Source organism: Paracoccidioides lutzii (assembly GCF_000150705.2).
Source record: "Paracoccidioides lutzii Pb01 unplaced genomic scaffold supercont2.15, whole genome shotgun sequence".
Taxonomy (NCBI): domain Eukaryota; kingdom Fungi; phylum Ascomycota; class Eurotiomycetes; order Onygenales; family Ajellomycetaceae; genus Paracoccidioides; species Paracoccidioides lutzii.
Genome location: NW_015440961.1, coordinates 270785 through 293012, shown reverse-complemented (window position 1 = coordinate 293012; position 22228 = coordinate 270785). Strand labels below are relative to the sequence as shown.

General features: G+C 39.0%; 3 protein-coding genes across 3 annotated transcripts; all 3 read right to left on the bottom strand.

Annotated features, from left to right (window-relative positions):
• Nucleotides 1-5681: 5681 nt before the first annotated feature.
• PAAG_12067 (hypothetical protein) lies at nucleotides 5682-6092 on the bottom strand (the record flags this gene model as incomplete). The annotated part of the gene is made up of 2 exons (XM_015847607.1): nucleotides 5682-5956; nucleotides 6008-6092. The coding sequence occupies 2 exons, from the start codon at nucleotides 6090-6092 to the stop codon at nucleotides 5682-5684; spliced, it is 360 nt and encodes a 119-aa protein (XP_015702757.1).
• Nucleotides 6093-8178: 2086 nt separating this feature from the next.
• PAAG_05601 (hypothetical protein) lies at nucleotides 8179-9713 on the bottom strand (the record flags this gene model as incomplete). The annotated part of the gene is made up of 2 exons (XM_015845631.1): nucleotides 8179-9513; nucleotides 9579-9713. 2 exons carry the CDS (start codon nucleotides 9711-9713, stop codon nucleotides 8179-8181), a joined length of 1470 nt encoding a protein of 489 aa, XP_015699857.1.
• Nucleotides 9714-18435: 8722 nt separating this feature from the next.
• On the bottom strand, nucleotides 18436-19605 carry PAAG_05598 (MYB family conidiophore development protein FlbD; the record flags this gene model as incomplete). Its single annotated transcript, XM_002792267.1, has 1 exon — nucleotides 18436-19605. The coding sequence occupies one exon, from the start codon at nucleotides 19603-19605 to the stop codon at nucleotides 18436-18438; it is 1170 nt and encodes a 389-aa protein (XP_002792313.1).
• Between the last annotated feature and the right edge of the window lie 2623 nt (nucleotides 19606-22228).

Sequence of the window (22228 nt, the reverse complement as noted above, 5' to 3'; positions counted from 1 at the left end):
ACTTTATAATTTAACTATATTTCTTAATAAAACATTTATAAAAGTTATAGAATCTTAAGAAGAATTGAACTTTCTTGACTGTATTAGGCACTGCTCATTGTGATATCACTGCAATCTTTTCTGAGTTCAATTTTAAAATGCTTGTTTGTAGCTCAGCTTCTCATAATCTAGTCAATATCTTCTTGATATGCTTCTTATATTCTTTTAAGATTTTGCTGTAAATAAATAAGTCAGTCACAAAAGCAGTCATGAACTGATTTAAATAGTCAAAGAAAATAGTATTCACAAAGTGTTGAAAGATTACTGAGTCATTACTTAGATTAAAAAGTATGATATTATACTTATAGATCTTATAATATATTTTGAAAACAGTCAGATCTTCAGTCTCAAAGTGCATATATATTCAATAAAAATCTTGATAAATATTTAATTTAATAAAGAACTTAATTTCATTTAGCTACTTCATTAACTTATTAACTAGTGAAATTGAATATCAATTCTTCTTTAAAATTGTATTAAACTAGTGGCAATTCATATAGAATCTCAACTTGCTTACTGTATGAGCTATAAGAATTAAAGATATAAATAAAAAAATCACAGATAAAATAAAACTCTTTTTTAAATTAATTTCAAGATACTACTTAACCATTTTAAATTCTTTCAAACTCATTCAGTATAATAATACATGATTGATAGTTTTATTTAAATCAGCTCTCTTCTCAAGCTTAATTTTATAGTTTACTTTCTTTTAAAAAAGTAGTAATTAATCAAAAATAGTTTTTGAGAAAATATTATAAAATTTCTTATAATTCTCTGACAATTATTTATTAATTATTTCTTTATTTTTTAGTTCTATATTAATAATAATCTTTTTCTTCTCAATAATCTTATCTATATCATAAAAATTTAAAATAAAAATCTCTGATTTCTTGCTTCTTTTATGATGATAAAAAATCATACTCTCAATGAATATTATTTCTTACTGCTTATTTTATTTATTTCTTCATTGAATTTTCATAGATCTTTCAGTATTTTCTCACTTGAATTTTTTATCAATAAGTCTATTACGATAATCTGTATCTTGTTGATAATCTGACTTCACTCCTGATCTCTTTAGAATTTTTCTTGAAATTATTATATTACATTCTTCTGATATTTTATTTTCAATTGTCTGTATGCTTGATCAAACTAGATATTAATTTTTCACATCTAGTTATGTTTTCTGCTTTTTCAACTAAAATCATTCTAGAATTATGTCAGTACTCCTCAGGTCTATCATTAGTATTAATATATTGAGAAACCTTTACTTATCTACTTATAAATATAAAAAGATGACTTTTATGATTGAAGTTTCTCTTTATTTATTGAATTTTATGACCTAATGATCTTTTATCAACTTTTCAAAGTTTGTTTTTAAGGCTTTAACATATCTATATACAAAATTTATATCAATAAAAATACAGTAATTTGCTTTAGAATCTACTAGTACTCTTGTAGAAATAGTATATTCATTAAAAACTACTCTGATATATACAGTAAAAGGATTTTTACTCATCAACTAATTCATATTCAAAATTTCTAATGCAACTATTTTACCTGAGAAAAAAAACTTCTCTCAAATTTAATCTTTTTTTAATTTAATGATAGCAGTTTCAGTATTTACTTTCTTTAGTTTTATTTTTTGCTTATATGAATAATTTTATACTATATGATTTTTACTTTGATAATTAAAGCATTTTATATTTTTTTTTCAATTTTCATTTTTTAATCTATTCTTAATTATTTATGCTGATATGATTAGAGTCATTTTACAGTTTCAAGTTGAGAGAGTTCTTTTACAGTTGATTTGAATTGTAGAAGTTTCTTCACAGTTGAGTAGCTATCAGTTGTTTTAATTAAATATATCTTTAATATAATGAGCTATCCTAGTGCAAATCTCTTGAATCTCATAAAAGATGCTGTAATTAATACATACTACTGCAATCATACATTAAAGATCAAAGAAAATCTTATGAAAAAAGTCTGCTTTATAATCTTTCTTATGAACTTGAACTTCACCAGTCAAATGTAGAAATTTGATCACAAATATATAATAATCATCTTTATTTCTCATTATTAGTCATTGATATTTCATCTTTGCATTCTTAAGCTTATTAATATTATTATATTTTTTGTAGATATTTGAATACTTTCTCAGCTATTTTAAACTTCTCAGAATGATCTTTCTTTATTCTTAAGACTAAGTATCTGGCAGCTTCATCATTAGTTCAGTTTCCAATATAGATAATATAATTTTCTTCAGTTGAAAAGTGATCTGTGTTAACAGATAACTTGTATTTCATTCAGAAGAGTTAGTTTTCAAATACTGATTCTTTTTCATAGATAAAATACTGAGAATCATTGAGTTTGACTGATTATTATATCTGTTGAGTATTTATTAATCTGATTTGAGAGACTAAAGAATTTATAGTCTGCTGTAATATATTTTATTTCTCTATCAAGCTATTCATTTACTAGTCAAGTTTATTTATTTACTTTTTCTGCTTATTTTGTTCTACTTTAATTCTTTCTAAAATGCCTCTTACTTCATTTATGAGACTAGTAATCTCTTGATATATCTGATCTGAATTCTCTTCAATTGCTATAAAAAATTATTCCTTTAATATAAGATTTTTTGACCTTATATTTCTCTTAGTTAAGGTCATTATATCTTAGTCTGATCTTTATAAATAGTCAGACTCTCTAACTGCTTCCAACATCTTTCAAAATCAAGGATTCAAAAACAAAAGTAGATAAGAATTCTCAAAGATTTTTCATCTAAAAATCTGCTTTAAAAAGGGTAAGAAAAGTATTTGATCTTAGTATTATATTATAGCTACAATTTAGATACAGGTGAAATAGATATTCAATTGCCAACTATATAAGTTATCTGAGTAAATGCTAAGATGATTTCTAAAAAATGAGTTTGAAGAAGGCTCTGTTTATATAGTTCTTTTCTTAGTGCAATTGCTAGGCAATTGCCACATTTATATATTATTTATACACAGGATAATTGTAAGATTGTTTGCCATTGTCTAGGCAGTTGCAATTATCAATCACCTCAGCCTGTACAATTACACTGTTAAGAAGGTTAGACATAAGTCTGTTCTACACCATCACATTAAATAGTCTTAATTTATTAATATTTCAAATATTTAAATGTGTTGATTATTGAATACATTGAATATTTGATGATTTTCAGAAAATTCACTGCTTAGTGATATCAATAAAGTATATTATAACTATTATTAACTTAATTTTTCAGATAAATATAAACTTTAATTTTTATTTTTTAATTATTTTTTTTTATTTTATTTTCTTATATAGTTAATTTTTATGTTTAAAAGCTTATTAAAACTTTTTAATCAATAGTAGATCTATAACATAAACTTAGTATTTATTAAAGAAGTATTTAATTTTAATTTTAGTATAATCTCAGTTTGCGTTGCCGCCGCTGATTGCTTGAAGGATTCATCCCAGCATTGCAGGTATGAGCCATTAATGCTAGATTATCATGAATAGCTACTTTCTAGACCTAACATTTGTTTTTTATTCATGATACTATGTATGTCACACCTCGACCTGCCAAGCCGTGTAAGGAATTGTACATATTCCAGAGGTGATTTTTTCGGTCTTGCTCAGTGCCAAGATGATGAATCTCAGTGTATTAATTATTGGGTAATTGGTGATCGCGGAGCCCAGATTAGTCCTGAGCTTCAATAAAGACCAATCCAGTTCGCCGTCAGCCCAGCATGTGCTTAAACCCAGCCTGACATCGCGATTCTGGGGCACAAATATCGACTTCCCACCCATCCCCACTCTTTTATTTATTGTAGGGATGGACAAGATTGCAGAATCTATAAGCCTTGCTTCTGGACTAACTACTGACTTTTGACTACTTTTGCCCTTTAAGTCTGGCATCACACTTTATGAAACTATCAAGAGTTTTCAGTCTCATCTGAAATCTGAACACGGCTTTCTCGAGGAGCTTGAGGCATTGGGTGAGGTTCTAGCCCCGCTCACAGACACAGTCAATGCTAATGTAGACCTCTCTGCTCTTAAACTTCCCTTACTACACTGCGGAGAATGCCTGCAAAGAATTTAAAGAGGAAATTATGAAATGTTCATCGAGGTCTATGATGGTCGGACAAGCTTTTGAGACTGGGCCAAGTTAAGGTACACAGGTGATGACATCAACTGTTTCACACAAGTACTGGTTGGATACAAGTTGACCATCAGTGTTGCCCTCACTGATGCAAATCTGTAAGTCTCTAGTATCCTATGCATAGCACACAGCTGTTTGACTAATAACTGGGTCGGTCACAGATCCACTGTCAATGCTGAAACCCTTGAAAGATAAAAAGACTCATAAATAACGCGAAGGCTGATCTTGAGGCTCATCTTGAAAGCATTGACGGAAAACTTGAGCATATAATTGAACAATCCATGCCAGAGTCTAACTCAGATGTGTTAGAACTGCAGCAGATAAAGGAGGATCGCACAAGCACAGAAAACTGTCTCCAATTCTGTTGCCTGATTGTCCAACCACATTAATCAGATTCAGCTCCCCCTTGAGCGTGGTGACAACTCTCCCAGACAAGTTGATTTGGATACCTTGCCTGAAAATGTTACCAGTGAGAGCCGGCAAGAATGTAAAAATAGCCTTATTCTTACAACCACAAAATTGGAAGAAAGGCACATGCGAGATATCATGAATCAGTAGCTGACATAAATCCAAGACATCTATGGTGTCAGAGAAGGAACATTCAAATATTGCAAGGCTGCGGGGTGAATGGGAGACGGCCTGTCAGTGCTTTGATATATGCTGTAGAGCAGACAATAACTTGAACCAAAGCATTAGCACAATTGACAACTACGCGACTGGTGACGGTGTACAATTGATGGTTTCGACTAGCAGGAAGGTCATTCATGATAAAAATTGAGGACTTGAGTGGAGATTGAGACAGGTTGCGGGTTTACCTTAGTGATGCTTCAGTCCAACAGTTACCACAGGATATGATGAGCATCAACTTGCGAAATACTCAAGATGAAAGGGCTCATCTTCGCCAGGTAAACCACCATCCATTTCTGATGTCGGTGTGGAAAAAGAATCCCACTCCAGATTTCAGCGAACAGGCATGGGCGAGGTTTTAGGCTCACGCCTAAGTCTTCTCCAGACATACCTATATTTTCTAAAGATTTGGAGGGAGGGTGGACCAAGTAACTCATTGATAGTATAGGAGAGTTGGAAGGATTCGCGCTCGCACTCCAGTGACATCAGTCCCGCTCACTCTCGAAAAGCCCCCAAAGCGTACAATCACGTTAAACTAGGGCCGCTCTCTCGGGTGATCATGCTCCTGGTGCTGACGCGCTTCCATCAGGGACCATTCCAGAAACACTTTGACTGCACACGGATTTTCCATTTTGCGCTTGCGTATAATGGACCTTTAGGGTTTTGTTACATAGCTACATATTTGGCGTGAAGAGATATATTTGTGATGCTTGGGGGTTGAATTTAACATATCATTTTCCAATTAATTGATGGGCGACATTGGATTGCTGGTGACTAGACTTAAGGTGGGGGAAAGTGCTGAATCCAGTGAATACATGAAGTTAAGGTCAGAATTTAGATGACTAGACCATCAAGAGAGAAAGCCAAAAGCAAGACGAGACGCAAGTCGCAGGAGAAGGCACAAGAGTGGCATCGTCGTAAAATCATCGTTTCCACATAAGATTTGTAGATAGGGTTGGTTATATTCAGATGGAGGATCAACAGGTGATAATGGCGTGTCTTGAAGCTTCTGATTCACCATAACAGTACAAACATTAATCTTATTCAGTTTCAATCGGTCATCATCATCATCATCATCATCATCATCATACTCCTTAATAACAGGATTGTATAACGATTTTGGGTCTTACGGTGTTCCAACAATAAGTCCTTCCTCCCCATACAGAAACAGCACACCTCGTATGGTTCTGCAAAGAGGTCTGACACACTCGAATTCTGGTGGAAACTCCTGCAAAAGGTATTCAAATCCACCAGCTTCCATTACCTTGTTTGTACATTGCAATTTTCTTACAGGTTCCTGTATACCATTCTCTCAGCATGCTGCCTTTGGGCTACCCATCAAATCAAAAGATCAAGCTTCCAATAAGGAAGGAAGGATTCTTTTAATCATTAAAGCTTATGAAACTAAGCAATTTTCAAGCATATAAGTGGCCGCCAAGGTGTTGCTTTCTCAAGTCTATTCTCCTGACTACACAGTCAAATCATACATATGAATTTTTAACAAGACAATTAAAAGCTTATCCCAATTGAAGAAGAATCTCTATTTCAATGAATAATATTCATAAATGAGAGAAATCTATTCCTCTGATTCATAGATATATAAAATATGATTATTTAATTATTAAAATATATATAAAATCTGATTCATTATTTATAATTAAAAATATAAAGTTTAAAGATTTATTTAATATTCTAATAAGTTTAAAAATTAAATATTATAAATATAATTATTAATAAATCTTATATAAATATTTAAAAATTATACTTGAATTATTTAAATTGATAAAAAATATTAAAAATAATATTTTATCAAAAATTATATATAATTTTAATAAAATTAATTTTTTTTTATAAAAATTATTATAATATAAATAATTATTAAATTTAAAAAATTAAAAATTAAAATTAAGATAATTAATATAATAAAATTAACTATATTTTTAATAATTATTTTTATAAATAATATGTATTAAATTTTATAATATAAAATCTACTTATAAATTAAAAATTAAAATTAATAATAATAATAAATTTATTAAATAGTTAAATTTAATATAATCAATATATAGTTAATAAATATTAATTTTATATTTTAAATATTTATAAAAATTATATTATAATTAACTTTAATTAATTTTATATAATAAATATTATTTTATTTTCTCTATATAATTATTAAATATAAACTATTTTATTTTTTTAATTAAAATATATAATAAATAAATTAAAATAAATATTAGATTTTATATTAATAATATAAATAAAATATATTTTTTTTAAATTTATATACTATAGTGAAAAGAAAATATTTAAAAAATATAATTATTTAAATATAAATTTAATTTTATATAATTTAAAAAAAATTTTTATATATTTAAATTTTTAATTATATATACTTAGTTTTATAATATATATAATAAATTTTAATTTTTATAAATCTTGAAAATTTTTTACCATATAATTTAATTAAAATATTAGTTTAATAAAATCAAGTAATATATTAAATACTATATATAAAGTTTTTTTAATTTAATCAATCAAGTTTTAAATCAACTGATTTAAAAGTATTAGCTAGTCTATGCATAGTGATATCTATTCTGATACTGAAAACCAAGATTCTATAGACTATAAATTAAAAAATTAAAATACAAATAATTATAAAAGTTTATTTATATAGCTTGGAAAAATATTCTAACAGTAAAAAAAATTAATTAAAACTTAAGCTGCTTAACAAATCATAAAAAATATAACTAGTAAAAAATTTAAATCAATTTATTATAAAGCAAGCTTTAGCATACTATATTAAATATAATAATATAGAATATAAAATTTATTTATACTTATAGAGTTAAGAAATAATATATATAAATTTTTAATTATAATTTTATATAATTATTGTTTAATTTAAATTTTTTTAAATATAAATAAAATAAATATTTCAAAAAATAATTTCAAATAAATAATCATTTATAATAAAAATATTGCTAGTTAAATTTCACACTTTATTAAGTTTTTTTATTTTTATTTTGAATTTTTAACATTTTAAAGTGTCAGAAGAAGATTGGTAAACACTGCATTTTGATATACTACTAAGTTGAGAATTATATTATAACTGAAACTATTTTCTTGCATTTTGTCTCATTGCATCATGTTCATTATTTGAGAAACGTTTATGATTTTTTTTATAAAAAAAAAACAAATGAAAATTTCATCTCTATTTAAAAGATACGAAAAGCATAAAACAGTTAATCAAAAGGAGAAATGGTGTTTAAACTTGTCATTGCCTACTAGCACTCATACGTTGAATGACAAATGTTTACCTATGAGGAAAAGAGCCATTTTTAAGTTCATGAAAACATGTCCTCTGCCCTCCTCCGCCTACCTCCTCGACCTTGAAGCTTATCAGAAAAGAGTTCTTTGCCCTCGTTGCTGCTGTATTTCGAAGGAAATAACTCCCTCACCGACGCTGCACCTTTGATAGAGACTCCTTTCGAGGCTCCACGAATAGATATCCCCTGAGTCTCTGAGGCAGAGCCACGAATTTTGATTCCATTGTTGCCCGTTTTCTCTGGGAATAATTCAACTTGACCTTTTGACCTGTCAGTTGCCACACCACCGCCTGCAGCACCACTCATCAATGGAATTGCCATGTGATTGGAAAATGGGTCTGCGGTTTCGTCCGCAGCGTCGAATGCATCAGAACGCCGGTGATTGCTTGTGGAAGTTTTATTTGGGAAAAGTTCCTTTTTGAGATAACTAGATGATGTTTTATTCGGAAATAGCTCTCGGGGTCCAGAGCTGTCGTCACTATTGAAATATTCGTGATCCCGGGAGAAAAGATCCCTGTTTCGACTGTTTATTGGAGATCTGTCTCGGAAGGGTCTACGAGTTCGTTCCAGGCTATCCACTGTAGGGTCCTCTTGATCGAATTCCACTCTAGGCGGAGAAGCGCTTCGATCTCGAAGACGCCCTTTCGAGCCATGCCCGTCATCGGGGAAAAGTTCGTGGCCACCGCGTCTGTTCTGTCTTGATCTCCCCTTCCCACCTCCATTTGATCCCGTTTCGGGTGAGCCACTTCTTCTGCGACCTCTTCCCCCGTCGTCATCGTACATGCTAACTTCGAAGAATTCATCGTTTGCACGGTCTCTTCTTCGTCTATGTTCCCTGTCATCGAAATGCCTTCTTGAGTAGTCGCTGTCGCTGTCATCCCGTCGACCGCCGCGCCGCCTTTCAGCGAACTCTCTCCTCATGCGCTCTCGTGGGTCATGCTCCGGATGCATAAGGTAGAAGCGGCTACATTCATGCGCACGCTGCCTTTTTCGATCTGACTTCACGGCTGACCGTACTTGGAGTACCGATTCCGGATGTGTTGATAGGGATTTCGCTGTTCGGAGCCGTAGTGAAGGTAGTGGTGACGTATCTTCTTCAATGCTTTGTTGTGAAAATATCGCCAGGGCCTGGAGGCCGATTTCAGTCGAGCTGTACACGAAATTTGCAGATGTGTCATCGATCCATTCTAGCCTGACGGGTTCTTCCACAGTGAAATGCTCATTTGCGTAGCGCTTAAGATCATCCGTGGTCAACTCATCAACCCCCCTAATATGGACCTTCTCAAACTGGGGTTCCTCATTAAGGTGAGAGCTCGCCGCTGCCTCTTCCACCGAGGGTGTCGCAATAATCTCCTGTTATAGCAAAGTCCATTAGAAACTTGTAGTGAAAACAAAGCCATAGTCGTTGATGTACTGACTGGCTCAAGATGCTCTGGTTCGGGCAAGGGACCTAGATCAAGGTCCATATCAATATCCATTGATGAATCCATTGCGCTGAGAGCATGTGCTGTGTCATTGGAGGGCTGTGGCTGGAAGGGACCAGCCGCCTCCATAGTGACGGCGGTAGCAGAGTTGTCAAAATTAAAAATTAATCCGGCTGTCGCAAGATAGCAGCGATGGCAATCACATGGAAAGAAAGGTAAAGGTAAGAGCAGCGTCCTGGTGGTAGTTATTTGATATCGCGGATTCAGTCAATTGTTTGATGTGTTTCCACCTTCGTTCGAAACCGAAGCTTTTTAGGCCCTGGAACTCCGCGCCCCAAACAGGCTAGCGTGAATTCGGGGATCTGACACCTTCATCCATTTTGAGGACTTCAAAACCTTGGAATGGTTGCAACGAATCGTTTTTTAAATCTACATCAGATATTTATCTAGGATATAGATAGAACGATGCCAAACCCACCGAGATAATTTATACTCCGCCACCGCGAGGCTTGTTCTGACCAGATTTACTCTATTCTGATGGTCTTTGTTTGGCGTCCATAAGTTAGAGATGCTCTCTATAGCAAGCAAGCCAGCACTACCAAAATAAAAGTGATCAGAATTTCAAAATGCAGGAGAAGGACTATGTTTTTTTTTTTTTTTTTTTTGGGCCTTTTATTGTCTTTATTGTCCATGCGGTGACGACGGGGGGAGCCACTTCTGAATCGTTTTGTCCACATAACCCTCCACCAGACAAAGCACGCTTTCAAAATATCATCATGTAATATTTATCTTTTGGATAAATCAGCTCTCGAGACTAAAAACTCCTGACACCCATTGGTCTCTCATCGTTAGCTGTACGGTGTGGAGGTGGAAGGAGTTGGACGCCAACATATTAACCCGGCTATCAGCTATCCGCACCGAGTCTGACGGTGGATGGTAGAACCTCGCCGCTGCTGGTTCCAAATCTCGCAACAAAAAACACGAGGGCAACTTCAAAACTGTCACTAGGTTGGATACGTGACCCAAGAAGCCGACAGCATCTACAAAAAGAAAGGAAAGGAGAAGAGAAGAGAAGAGAAGAGAAAGAAATAACGGCTGTAAACATACAGAGACAGTTGGAAACAGGCTCTCTGAATCTCTGAACCGATGTTCGGGAAAAAGTTTGGTCGTAGATAACACTGGCTCCCACAACGAAAAAATCGACGTTTAATTCCAAGTTTCCAATTGACATCGGCAAGCAACCCGGGTTTCGTTAGGCATGCCACATTTCTCGAAAGCCGTGCTCTTGGACGTGCAGCCGAAAAGGCTCGAAATGGAAGATTAGCAGGTGTGTTATTGGATGTTCCTCATTGAAATTTTGGAGCACCTCCTCTGTGAATTCGTTAAGCGGTTGCGCAGCGGAACAGTTACGGGGAGGCCTATTCTCATGCGCCTGCAATACAAAGATTTTATGAAGTACAGAGTGCATAAATGTAGGTGCTGAAACTATTATGTGAACTCTTGTACAGTTTTTGGAGAGTCTAGCTTTTTGCCTGGGTAGTTAATCTGTCCTTGGGAGGCACCACCACACAATTACCGAAAATTGCCAGTCCAGAGCCTTGTTTTACAAAACCCAGGTCTTCTACTCGATCCTTTCGGTAGGGAGAGGAAGAGAGAGGCACGGTGCTGACATAGGTTTTCTTCCCTGGAGTCCAAGATTCATGTTTGAACTTCACTACCCGAAATAATACTCCTCCGAAAAACGCGATACACTTGAAATAAGCTGGTTCCAAGTTTCCCCGAGGATCAATGCAATTTTATTTCTGGCGAGCATTGTTCTTCAGAGAGGAATCCAGCACGAAAAGAAACGAATTGTTGACTCCTGCCCGCTCTGTGAGCGATCATTAATAAGATCGGATATGTTCACACAACCGTGTTTTTCTACAACATGGGCGTAACAATCGTATTGTTGGCTGAGAATAAGCCCAGTTTTACCCTGCCTCATTGTCGTAAATTTATGCCCAACCTGTGAATCTGGACAAGGCGGCTACCGTAATGGCTGACACTCATACGGCAACATTGCTCAAGCCCCTCCCTTTGCAGTAAATATGCACATCACTGAGCGAGAGCCAAGGTTTTGCTTCTGGTTCGACGTGGGTTGTCTGGTGCCTCATGGTACCTTTCGCACCTCACCTTTTACAGGCGAATCACATATTGCTGATACCTGCAAAACGATCTGCCATCAGCCTTTTTTCTCTCTCATTTGGCTCAGTTGTGCCGGAAAAGGACAGATAGGCGATGTGAGCATTAAGCTTATCCCTTGAATATAGAGATACAAGGCAAACAGTACCCAAAGCTGGATATATACAAGGTTAGAAGTCCAAAGTGCCGTTGAAATAAAGGCAGGGAGAAAATCTTCCCAAGGCCGAGAAAAACCGCCAAGGATGTTGTACGACAATAATGACCGAAATCCATAATAAGCCCAAGGCTCGACGCCCATTTGTAAAGAGTTTGAGAGCGATTCAAACAGCAGCATTCACATTTCTGGCTCATTTCCCCTTCCCAGCCGACTTCCCGACTTTTAGCTGATAAACTAGGGTCTTGTTCAGAATAACTCACTCAAATATTTTTCCGCAGCGAGTGAAAGTGTGCATTTGCACGCTATTGGCAGTTTTCTACTTAGGCGAGATAGGGCGAGGGAGTCCTCTGCAGCAACCCGAAAACGAATGCCATACATCGCAACAAGATGTATTGTATTCCATAGAGTCCAAGTCAATAGTAGAACTCCTTGGATATGAACAAAGCCAGACCAACACACGGCCATCAGCGCCTGGTGTGAATGAAGCTTATCAATGAAGGATAGAAACAGAGATGTTGAAGAGTGGGTATCCACGTATCGTAAATGTAGGTACGATACAAAAATGAAAATTGAAACACTTAGATAAAATCGTCTTTTAAGACTGAATATCTGGTAACATTCCAATTCGGTCGGCGAGATTCGGTGCTGGGTATAACAATGAAGCAGCGGAAAAATACATAGCCGACAAACCGACACGGAAAGTAGATATTAAGTTGTTGCATAGGGGAAAACCTTCAATGAAAGGCAGATTTGGGCTAGGGATAAAACTTAAAAACTGATAGCCTTTCGATAAACCTGGGCTCGAAACCAACTGGATGGGAGTGCTCCTGGGATCTCCTATCCCATTCAAACGGATGCACTTGGTCCCAACATCCGCGACGTCGGTTAGTGATCGCGAATTTTACGTGAGAAAACGTGTTAAAAATCCCAGAGAACAAAAAAGCTGGCTGCGGGCGGGAGGCAATCGTACCAATGAGAAAACAACAGGGTTCATTCGTTTCTTTCCGCTCATTGAGCACCCGAAAAGTGATAGCGTCTGCAAGCCACCCGAAAGAGCGGTCGTCGTTTCGTATTATCCAGCTCCATGACAATGGGACGGACAAATGGGTCCGAGTACCAGGTTAAGAAGAAATTTTCTTAACGGTGGAATCGTTGCCATTGGGTCGGACGGTAAAAGGTCCTCTAGGACCTTGATACTACCTGAGTATCAGCATGAAAAAAAATAAAATAAAATAAAATAAAATAAAAATAAAAATAATGGGTTCAGAATAAGTGACTGTACCTATTGAGATCATCGAGCCCGACCCACGGGACAATGGGTGCATAACAGCCGTTTCTATTGTTCCCCAAAGAATGGATTTCTGCCGCCGCTAATGGGAATTGCGCACTGACAAACGGCAAAATAGCCGTGAGCGACCTTTATGTTTTTACTCCTCTTAGTTATGGGCACGGATGTCTGCAAAATAGCGGCTCCGTATTGGTAACGGATACGTGTATATAGGTGAGCAAGTGATTGGAATGGAGAATAAACAAATGGTGGCTGAATTGTTAGTTTTGCTTTTTCTAATTTTTGTGGAGGGGAGTTTAATTACTTATCTTCTCAATAATGGTTCACGTCCTCCGGAAAGCAAACCTTGAGTAGGGCTGGCTCCTGGACTCATTTTCCAACCAGTGACCCTCGCCGTGCGGGATATGTAAGGAACACCAACCGCTATCCTGATTGGGCGTAAATGTCCATATCCCTCGAGTATTGCCAACGTGCCATGAGGTGAAGTTCGTAATATTATTTTCTGGTTGCTCTGCAGAGTGTGCATGGGGAGGAGGAAATCTGGGAACAATGCAAACCTTGAAAGCCCCAATGGGAAAAGCAGTTGGTTTGGAAGAGCCAAGATCACGAGGCGCAAAGCCGCCATTCCATTCAATTCTTGACCGGATCAAGAGCGTTGACCCGTTTGGTCCCAGAACCAGGGTTTTCAAGCCACCACCATCCGTTGCTTTTGGCACCTAAGGTTTCTTTGTTCCCTTGGGATGATGATATTTTTAGGCGATTCAATTGGCGGGGTAAACCCGACCAACAAAGGATGAAGATCATAAACTCGATGGATTTTATTAATGAGGGGACATTAGCACTCCTTCTTTGCACCTAACCGCCCGTTCGGTCTTTGCCTCCAATGGATCCCTCCAGCCCAAGATTCAATCGGAATGCCATAGACCCGTTACTGTGTCCTGTGTACATGTATGATATGATTGCTTGGTTTCGAAACGTCTCAACAGCCGGTGATTGTTGAATAATATGATTCGCCCGAAAATACTTCAATGGGGGTACAAGAAGGCGAAATCGAACTTCCTAATCGAGGATTGACCATTGCTGATTGATGAAACCCCACCTACGTCATGCATGGAAGGGTAGGTAACAAAGGAACATTGGCAGTCTCGAAGGTGAGATGTATCTCGTGAATCATCGCCTAGATACTGCAGTGCAGAGGCATTACCTATAGTTGTTCAACGTTGCCTGTTTGTCAGCTAGGCGTGGCACTGTTACACGCCATCCCAAAGGGGTATATCGATAGGAGGATTCTGTATCTCCGGGCAAACCCATGCAAATGCCAAACACAGATATACAACCGCTCTACTATACGTTGCACGCACACAGCTCTGAGTCCTCTGCCACTGGATGCAAGTTTTCCATCTTCTACCTAGGTACGTACATTCCTAACGACAGCGAGTCAGCGACAGGTTCCCGCAGCAGCTAGCGGCTGCGCAGTTGTTGCAGTAGTTGCGCAGTTATTGTAGCGGGCAACTCGAAATCCAACGTCCAAATTAAGTTGCGCTAGTTCACACTTTAATTCTAACCCCCAGAATTCTAGGCCAATCAGAGCCTTCAGGTTACTTCAACTGCCCAGTAAGATCTACGTCGCAAACCCTATTTGCCTTCTGGATATATCAAAACTAGAAAACATCCAACCTAACAAAAACTTACTCCGTGATAATAAATGCAGGAGAGAGGAGGAGGAGGGTGGATTTTTTCTTCCTTTTTTTCTTTTTTCTTTTTTTTTCTTTTTCTTTTTTTTCTTTCTTTTTTAGCTGTTTAAACAGACAGCAAAGTCTTGCCAAGCAAGTCCAATATCCTTCACAAAACGTGGCATCGTTTTACCCTTTGACCCACCTAACTGGATGTGTAGGTCTCGTATCATCTTCCCCAATGTCCATGATAAGTCCTTCTGTCCTACGTCCTTGCTGTCGTTTTGTGCGGATCTACTTTCATTTCTCCCAGAAGATTTATTCCGGGTGTGACTGAATGCATCTTCGATACACGGATCTGTGCTACCTTGCGTTTCCCAACCACAATTCCAGAAGGGATGGGTTTATGTATTGTGACATCCGCTGGGCCCGCTCCAGTAGACCAAAGGCGCAAGGCTATGTGCAACAGCTTCAACACACCAAGCATGGGTCGCCTAACACGAGGTTTGGTACAACCTTTTGTGCTGCACCATTACCATGTAGTATTGTGCGTATACTTTCTGACCCCCATACATATTTGAAGCTGATTACAGATGCCATCCCGCATGGTTTAGTCAAATAAACATCAAAAGAAATATTCTTTGATGAAAGAATGAAAAGGAGTGAGTGGGTATAATTCGAAGGCAGTAGCTGGTTGTTAAACAATGAATGGAACGCCCCAGGATTGACATTCTTGGTTTCCACTAAACAAGCCCTTCAATTTGACACATGGCGCCGCAATAATGTCGTTACTTAGTGCCCGAGCAAAGATCCCGAAAATCTGGGGTTCTGCGCATAGTATCGGTACATGCATACCATGCTTTTGTGAACCGGCACACAAATTGAAAAACTGTTACGCATACTTGAGGGGTTGCAGAATAGGTGTTCAGCGACTAGATAACCCCAATACAGAAAAGCGATTGAAAGATAAATTTGAATCTTTGATAGGTCCAGCCTCCACACCCGATTCCCCTTTGTATCTATCCACTTATGCCATTCGGAATATATGTATTCATATGTAACTAACAAATAACAGGTGCGATAAAAGGGGAACACGTCTAGGGTCGTAAACTCCGCATTGGCATGGACTTTTTCGCGCCTCCTCCGCTTGCTCCGCTCACGCTCGTATTCCAAAAGCGGAAACTAAAAAGAACATTTTGTTTGATTTTCAACTTGGAGCTGATGGGATCGCGGACAGTGCGTGTGGCGTTCCTCTCTCATACGTCGGAGTGTATTGTTTTATTTGCATGGTCATAAGAATAGGGGGTGCCAGTAAAAATACTTCTCTACAACTCGAATATGGTAAGACAGGAAAGGCAAAATCTGATCAGCCGGCAGATGAGGAGGATATGGAGGAATACCACTAATCACAGCTACGTTAATGCTCATAATATATGTACGTCCTGGATACTTAAAAAGCCAGTATTCGTGGGTGTATAGCTGAGAAACCTTTTTAGCTTGAGATCAATCCAATCAAGTCCTGAATAAAAAATGATATACACGCATGTATCCACCATCATGGGACCAAGAGCTCCAATGAAGCCCTATCTCAGTATTTCATCGATGAATCCGGGATTCAAAAGCTAAATTCCCAAACGGCCGCTTGCGGAGGTCTACGGATCATCAGCCACCAAAAGAAGGGACAACGTTGATAGGCGGCGAACGTACGGTGAAAACAAACATGCAAGCAAGTCTGCTATTGGTCTTCATTTATCTTTCTCAGCTTCTATCTGAATATTACCCCGTCATAAACAAACAACATCGTTAAGAGATAAGAAAAAGAACCTAAGCTATGTATACATTTGCGGACCCTCGCAGTGCAAAGAATGTGTGTGCGGGAGTGCTTCATGCACCTATTTTTCCTCTTTCTGCATAATGAGGGGAAAATATAGTACGTGCTCCGTATAAGCAACGCACAGTTCATCGGCCTAGTTTGCCTCGTTATTCCTCTTCTACTCTAGTTAGATTCGAACGGTGGTACATGTACACTGTACAGCAGACGTACGGTAGGTACGGAGAACATCTACATGTTGTATACAGATGGCAGGAATGTTGCTGGTGACTCGGGAGAAAGAAACGGGAATTACAAAAGAAAACCGGAAAAAAATTAAAAAAATCGGCAAAATCGGCAATCCATTCGCATTGCAATGGAGTGGCTTTGCCTGCTTAAAATTATAATATAGAAAATGAAAAGGGAAGAATCATCACCCAATAAGTAGCGACAATCAATCACACCCTTCTCAACTCCGCACTTATATGCAAAAGCACTTTAAACCTCCCTAGTACAAGCTGCAGCATGCGTCGGAATATGCACCGATCAGCAAGTTGGAACTGCCCTTCGTTTCAAAATTAGCAGAAAAATGCAATACGAGGGCACAGGGTTATATTTTGGGGCGAGGAGTTCTCTGTAATCCGATTCCAAAGGTTCAGACACCGTTTTCATGATGGAGTGTGCCATGGAAAATAGGAGGGTTACGGTTAGGGGAGCGTTTTGTGGTGGCTGCGGGACCAGAGAAGGCGGAGTTAGCTCTACCAAACAGAGCCATGACGTTATCGAATAACAATGAAGGGCTGAAAGAATCAACGGAGGAGAAAAGGTCAGTGGGAACCGCCAGTGATTGGGTGGCGGAAGTCTGAATAATTAGGTCGTTCCGGTAGTTGGTATTGTATCAGGTGAGTTGGTAGATCATTACATGTGAAAAGTGCTGGAATCTTTTAAGAGGTTTGTTTGGGATTAAAAAAAGCATTTGTTTTTCTATAAACAGTGGGTTTCCGTACTGGTACATATTAAATAATAGTGATATCATACGACATAGCAGCCCAGTAAGTTACTATAACAGAAAAAGAAGGAAATAGGGTTGAGACTCGACAATGACCAAAACCAACTTCGGCGAAATAATGTTAAACAGAATAATTAATGGGAATAGGGGAAATAAAATGGCGCTGGTCCCTGTAATTTAGATCGGCCCGTCGCGATTCCAGAAAGCATTTGGCATTCCGATCTGTAGCACAAGGAGAATTAGGAAAGGCGCGAAAAAAAAAAAAAAAAAAAAAAAAAAAAAAAAGGAATTATATACTGGAAGAGATATGTGCAGCCTAGAACGGAGGAAACGGATGAAGATTCAGAAATTGGTATTTGGAAAATGCTTCGTAGAAGGAAAATATACCCGTATCTCCAAAAAAAAAAAAAAAAAAAAAAAAAATTAAAAAATTAAAAAATTAAAAAAATTAAATAAAATAAAATAAGAATGACGATCGCAACAGCAATGGCGATAATGATAAGAGATGGATGATGCACTTTCTTCGTTGTTTAACGCTAGTAAGAATCCGCGCCCCGCCTATGAAAAGAGACTTGGTGGAGAATAATAATCACACCCACACATGCTGATTAGTGATGAACAAAATGTTTTAAAACAAAAGGAAATCCGCAAAAGGAGAAACATTACTCCACCGGTACCCAAAAGCTTCGAAAACAGCCAGAATAGATTAATAGGGAAATTTGGCAACGCGACTTTAATTCAGCAATGTTTCGAGTCCCATCCTCGAATCTCGAGGTGGTGACGGAGCTTGAGTTCGAGAATCCGTTGTCGGGGCAAGCTGGCTCTGGGGTGCTGAATTGGAATATTGGTGTTTCCAATGTTGGTGCCGAAGGGATTCTTGAGGATATGCAACAGGAAGGCCAGGGGCCCAACGTCGCGGAACGGGCGGTTCCGGAAGATATTCGATGTTTTTAGACGTAGTAGACTCATGGTAACTTTCATCGTGGGCAAATGGGTTAGAAAATGATCGGAGTGTTGAGGCACTGCCCCTGCGGCGTTCATCTTGTCCAGGGTGGATTTCTACCGGCACTGGGAGCATGGAAGGGGATGCAGCAGTCCGGGGAGATGCAGAACATATGGAGTTGTGGTCGGAAACCATCGAGGGTGGCCTGGATGAGATGGGGTTGGAAATTTCTGAAGTAGAAGGAGAGGATATGGTAGGCAATTCCGTGTGCATGTGAGGGATATAAGTCACTATAGGGCTGAGTTGGCGGTGGTTTCTGATCGGAGACCTGTGGATAAGCGCTCGTCTTGGCCATTCGAACTGAGAGTCATACTCATACTCTGCGGATGAACACAGCTCTCTTCGTTCTTTCGTATCAGTCTGAGGATACTGTAACCTGGTGCCCGGATGCTGCTGATCGCGCTGCGGAATGGAAACCCAGGAGGTCCTTCGAGTTCCATAGCTGCTGTCTTGACAAGGGCTTCTGTCGCAGGGACTGTGCATCGTCACGGGCTGTTTGGGGTAAGGAGGATCGACACGCCCATTCAATGTTCGAGAGGGGGAGTGGCTCCCACTACCCGGAACAATCAATCCCCTCCGCTTTCGGTTCATGGAGCCATTCCACCAGTTTTTAACAGCATTGTCGCTTCGGTTCCCAAGCCTTCTTGCAATCTCCGCCCATCGCTTTCCCATTTCGTGGACCATCCTCTCGATCATCATTCCTTCTTCAGCGGATATCGGCTCATGATTTAGCGATGGTTTTAGGTTTTGGTGAAATCGTTCTCTGCATTGCTTGGGTGATCGGAATTGCATGTGTTGGGAAATGCGAACCCAGTTGTTTGGACCCTGGCTCCGCACCAGTTGAAGTAAAGTTTGATCTTCTTCGGGAACCCACGGCCCCCGTCGTTGGGTTGGTGCCATCGTCTCTTCAAAAGAGTAATACTATTATAGAATAACAATTTATTCGAGATATAGATATCAATCCGTTCAACAGTTCCGCCAATAGGGGAGAGGTTTCACCGCCGGCCCCCAACAGACGGTTGAAGAAGAGAGTATACAAGACAGGTTTGACCAGAAGTAGTAATTCTAATACAGGATGAATTAGTTGACGGGCCAATATTAATATATGCTGGCGAAGTATAGATAGCTAGGGTCGGTAATATAATAGAAGGAGACGTAAGAATATATAAGGGAGGGGGAACGGGAGGTTGTTGGTCACTAGGACAGGTGCAAGAGAACAACAAGTTAGGGAGTGAGGAGGGCGGGGTGGGTTCTGGGTGGGCGGGCATGGGAGGATTCATATAATAGTCCACAGAACAGAACAGAACAGAACGATACAAGTTCGATCAAAATTAAAACCGAGTTAGTGCTCGGGGCTAAGGTATCAAGGTTTCTTTTACATTACCTCTTTTCGACAGACTCCGCAGCCCAGATCTTAGATCGCCAGGCTTGACTATTTTGAGACACGAGGCAAAAAAAAAAAGTGGACAATCACGCAGTTGCAAAGAGGGCCTTGGGAGGTGCGTTTTGGAGCATGCAGAACGAACGTTCCACTTCTTCTTCTTCTTCTGACACAAGAATCAGACAGGGGACCCTTTTTAGGAAATCCAAAGGAAGACAAGTTAGGACGACAGAGCAAGCAAAGCATGTGCAGTCCTGCATTTATGATATATATATATATATATACCCCTGCAGTGGGACAGGTTAACAGCCGAGCAAAAGCCTTACAAATATGTACTGGATACACATGGGCATGGGATGCGGGGATGATGGCAAACGGAATGCCCATCCTGGGGGGGGGGGGGGGGGCGCGCGGCGGGTGGTTGATGATGGCATATATGCAGAAACACAATCATATGCCTGGTACCTACATCCAAGTCCGCTGCCCACAGCCCGATGCCCGCTTTGGGGATTCAAGCCCAGTTGGAGCCAAGGAAGGGGCAAAACAAGAGCACCAAAAAAGGCCCTACCCAGCTGAGCGGAGGATTACAAAGATAGAAGATTTAAGTACGGAGTTAGTTAACATAAAAGTTGACTAGTTGGGAGGGTTGGATCGCAAACATCGCAAGAATTGCGCAAGAAGTAACTAAACGATTCAGCAAATAATAATAAAAATAAAACAACCAAGCAGTTGGCAACTGGCTGAGCATTGAGCGACGAACCCGTTCAGTTAGCTCGTCGTGTTAGGAACTTATTTTATTAGGGCTCGCGCATAAGTTACCGTACGGATAGAGCATGCGCTGCTCGCTGTCACTCTGGTGGCACACACACACACAAACACACACACGGACACCTTTCCAGATCGTGGGGACCTGCTGTTTTGCCGTCGTAAAACAGGGATGTGATGATTCGCAACAAGGGTTTGGGCCAAGCTAGGAGCAAAAAGGGTGTGTTGCGCACGAAATACGGTTGAGGCGGGCCAAATGCGAGTGGCCGCCTAACGGCTAGAGCCGTGGGCCAGGACATTTCTGGCGCCGAGCCAACAAAAGGAAGCAAAAAGGCGGAAATGATATAATAATAATGATGATGATGATAATAATAATAATAATAATAATAATAATAATAATAATATTCATAATCATAATCATAATCATAATCTAAGAAAAAGCAACTTTATTGGCCTCCACTCGCCGGAGTCGAAGGACTGGTAAGTTGCTGCCAACTCCCTGACTCCAAGGTTCAAAAACCCGTTTTCCCCCAATGACAGGACGCCGCCGCCAACGGGAGGGGATGTTCGTTTCTTTTTATTTCCCCTTTCTTGGTTAACCTTTTCCCTCTTGTGCTTCGGGCTGATGGTAATCTGGCTCCAGTGACTTTACCGCCGGAGCTGGAGAGCCGCTGTTCTGACCAATCTTGCCCGCGCCCTAAGGGGGAGCTTGGACAAATTAGGGAGCGATTCAGTCAACCAACCACCACCACCAACCACCCAACAACCCTTGGAATGGGTGCCCAGTGCCAGTGCCAGTGCCAGTGCCAGTGCCACAGCAATATAAATCAGGACTCAGGTTCAATTCAGACATGGGGCAGTTTGCTTGCTTCGTTTGGGAACCCAATCCCCCTTACCTCCCCCTAACCCCACTTCTCTCCCCGTCACACAAGTAATAGCGAATATCCATGTTTGAAGATAGCGTGGGTCTCTTTGACCGGCTTACCATGCACGCAGCCCTGGAGGGAGCTCTCGGGAGGCTCACTGGGGGTGTGACGGCGATGGACTGGGGGCTGGGGGCTTGCGGGGGGGTTGTTTATGGTGTCCTTGCATCACCATCAAACTCTCGGAACCGACCATTGCTGTATTTGTTCGCAGAAGACACAAAAATATAAGAAAAAAAGAAAAAAAAAAAAGAAAAAGCCACACTTTTATCAAAACTACCCTGTTTCGTCGCTGGGAAATGTTGCCGTTGTTGGGTTAGTTATCAAAAGGGTTAATTAATGGCTGGTGTCCACTGTCAACAAGATCCAGGATTTACCAGCACCGCTGCTAACGGAACAACTCTCTTTCTACGTCGACTACGTCAACGATGGTCTCTTAGGTTTTGAAGGTTCG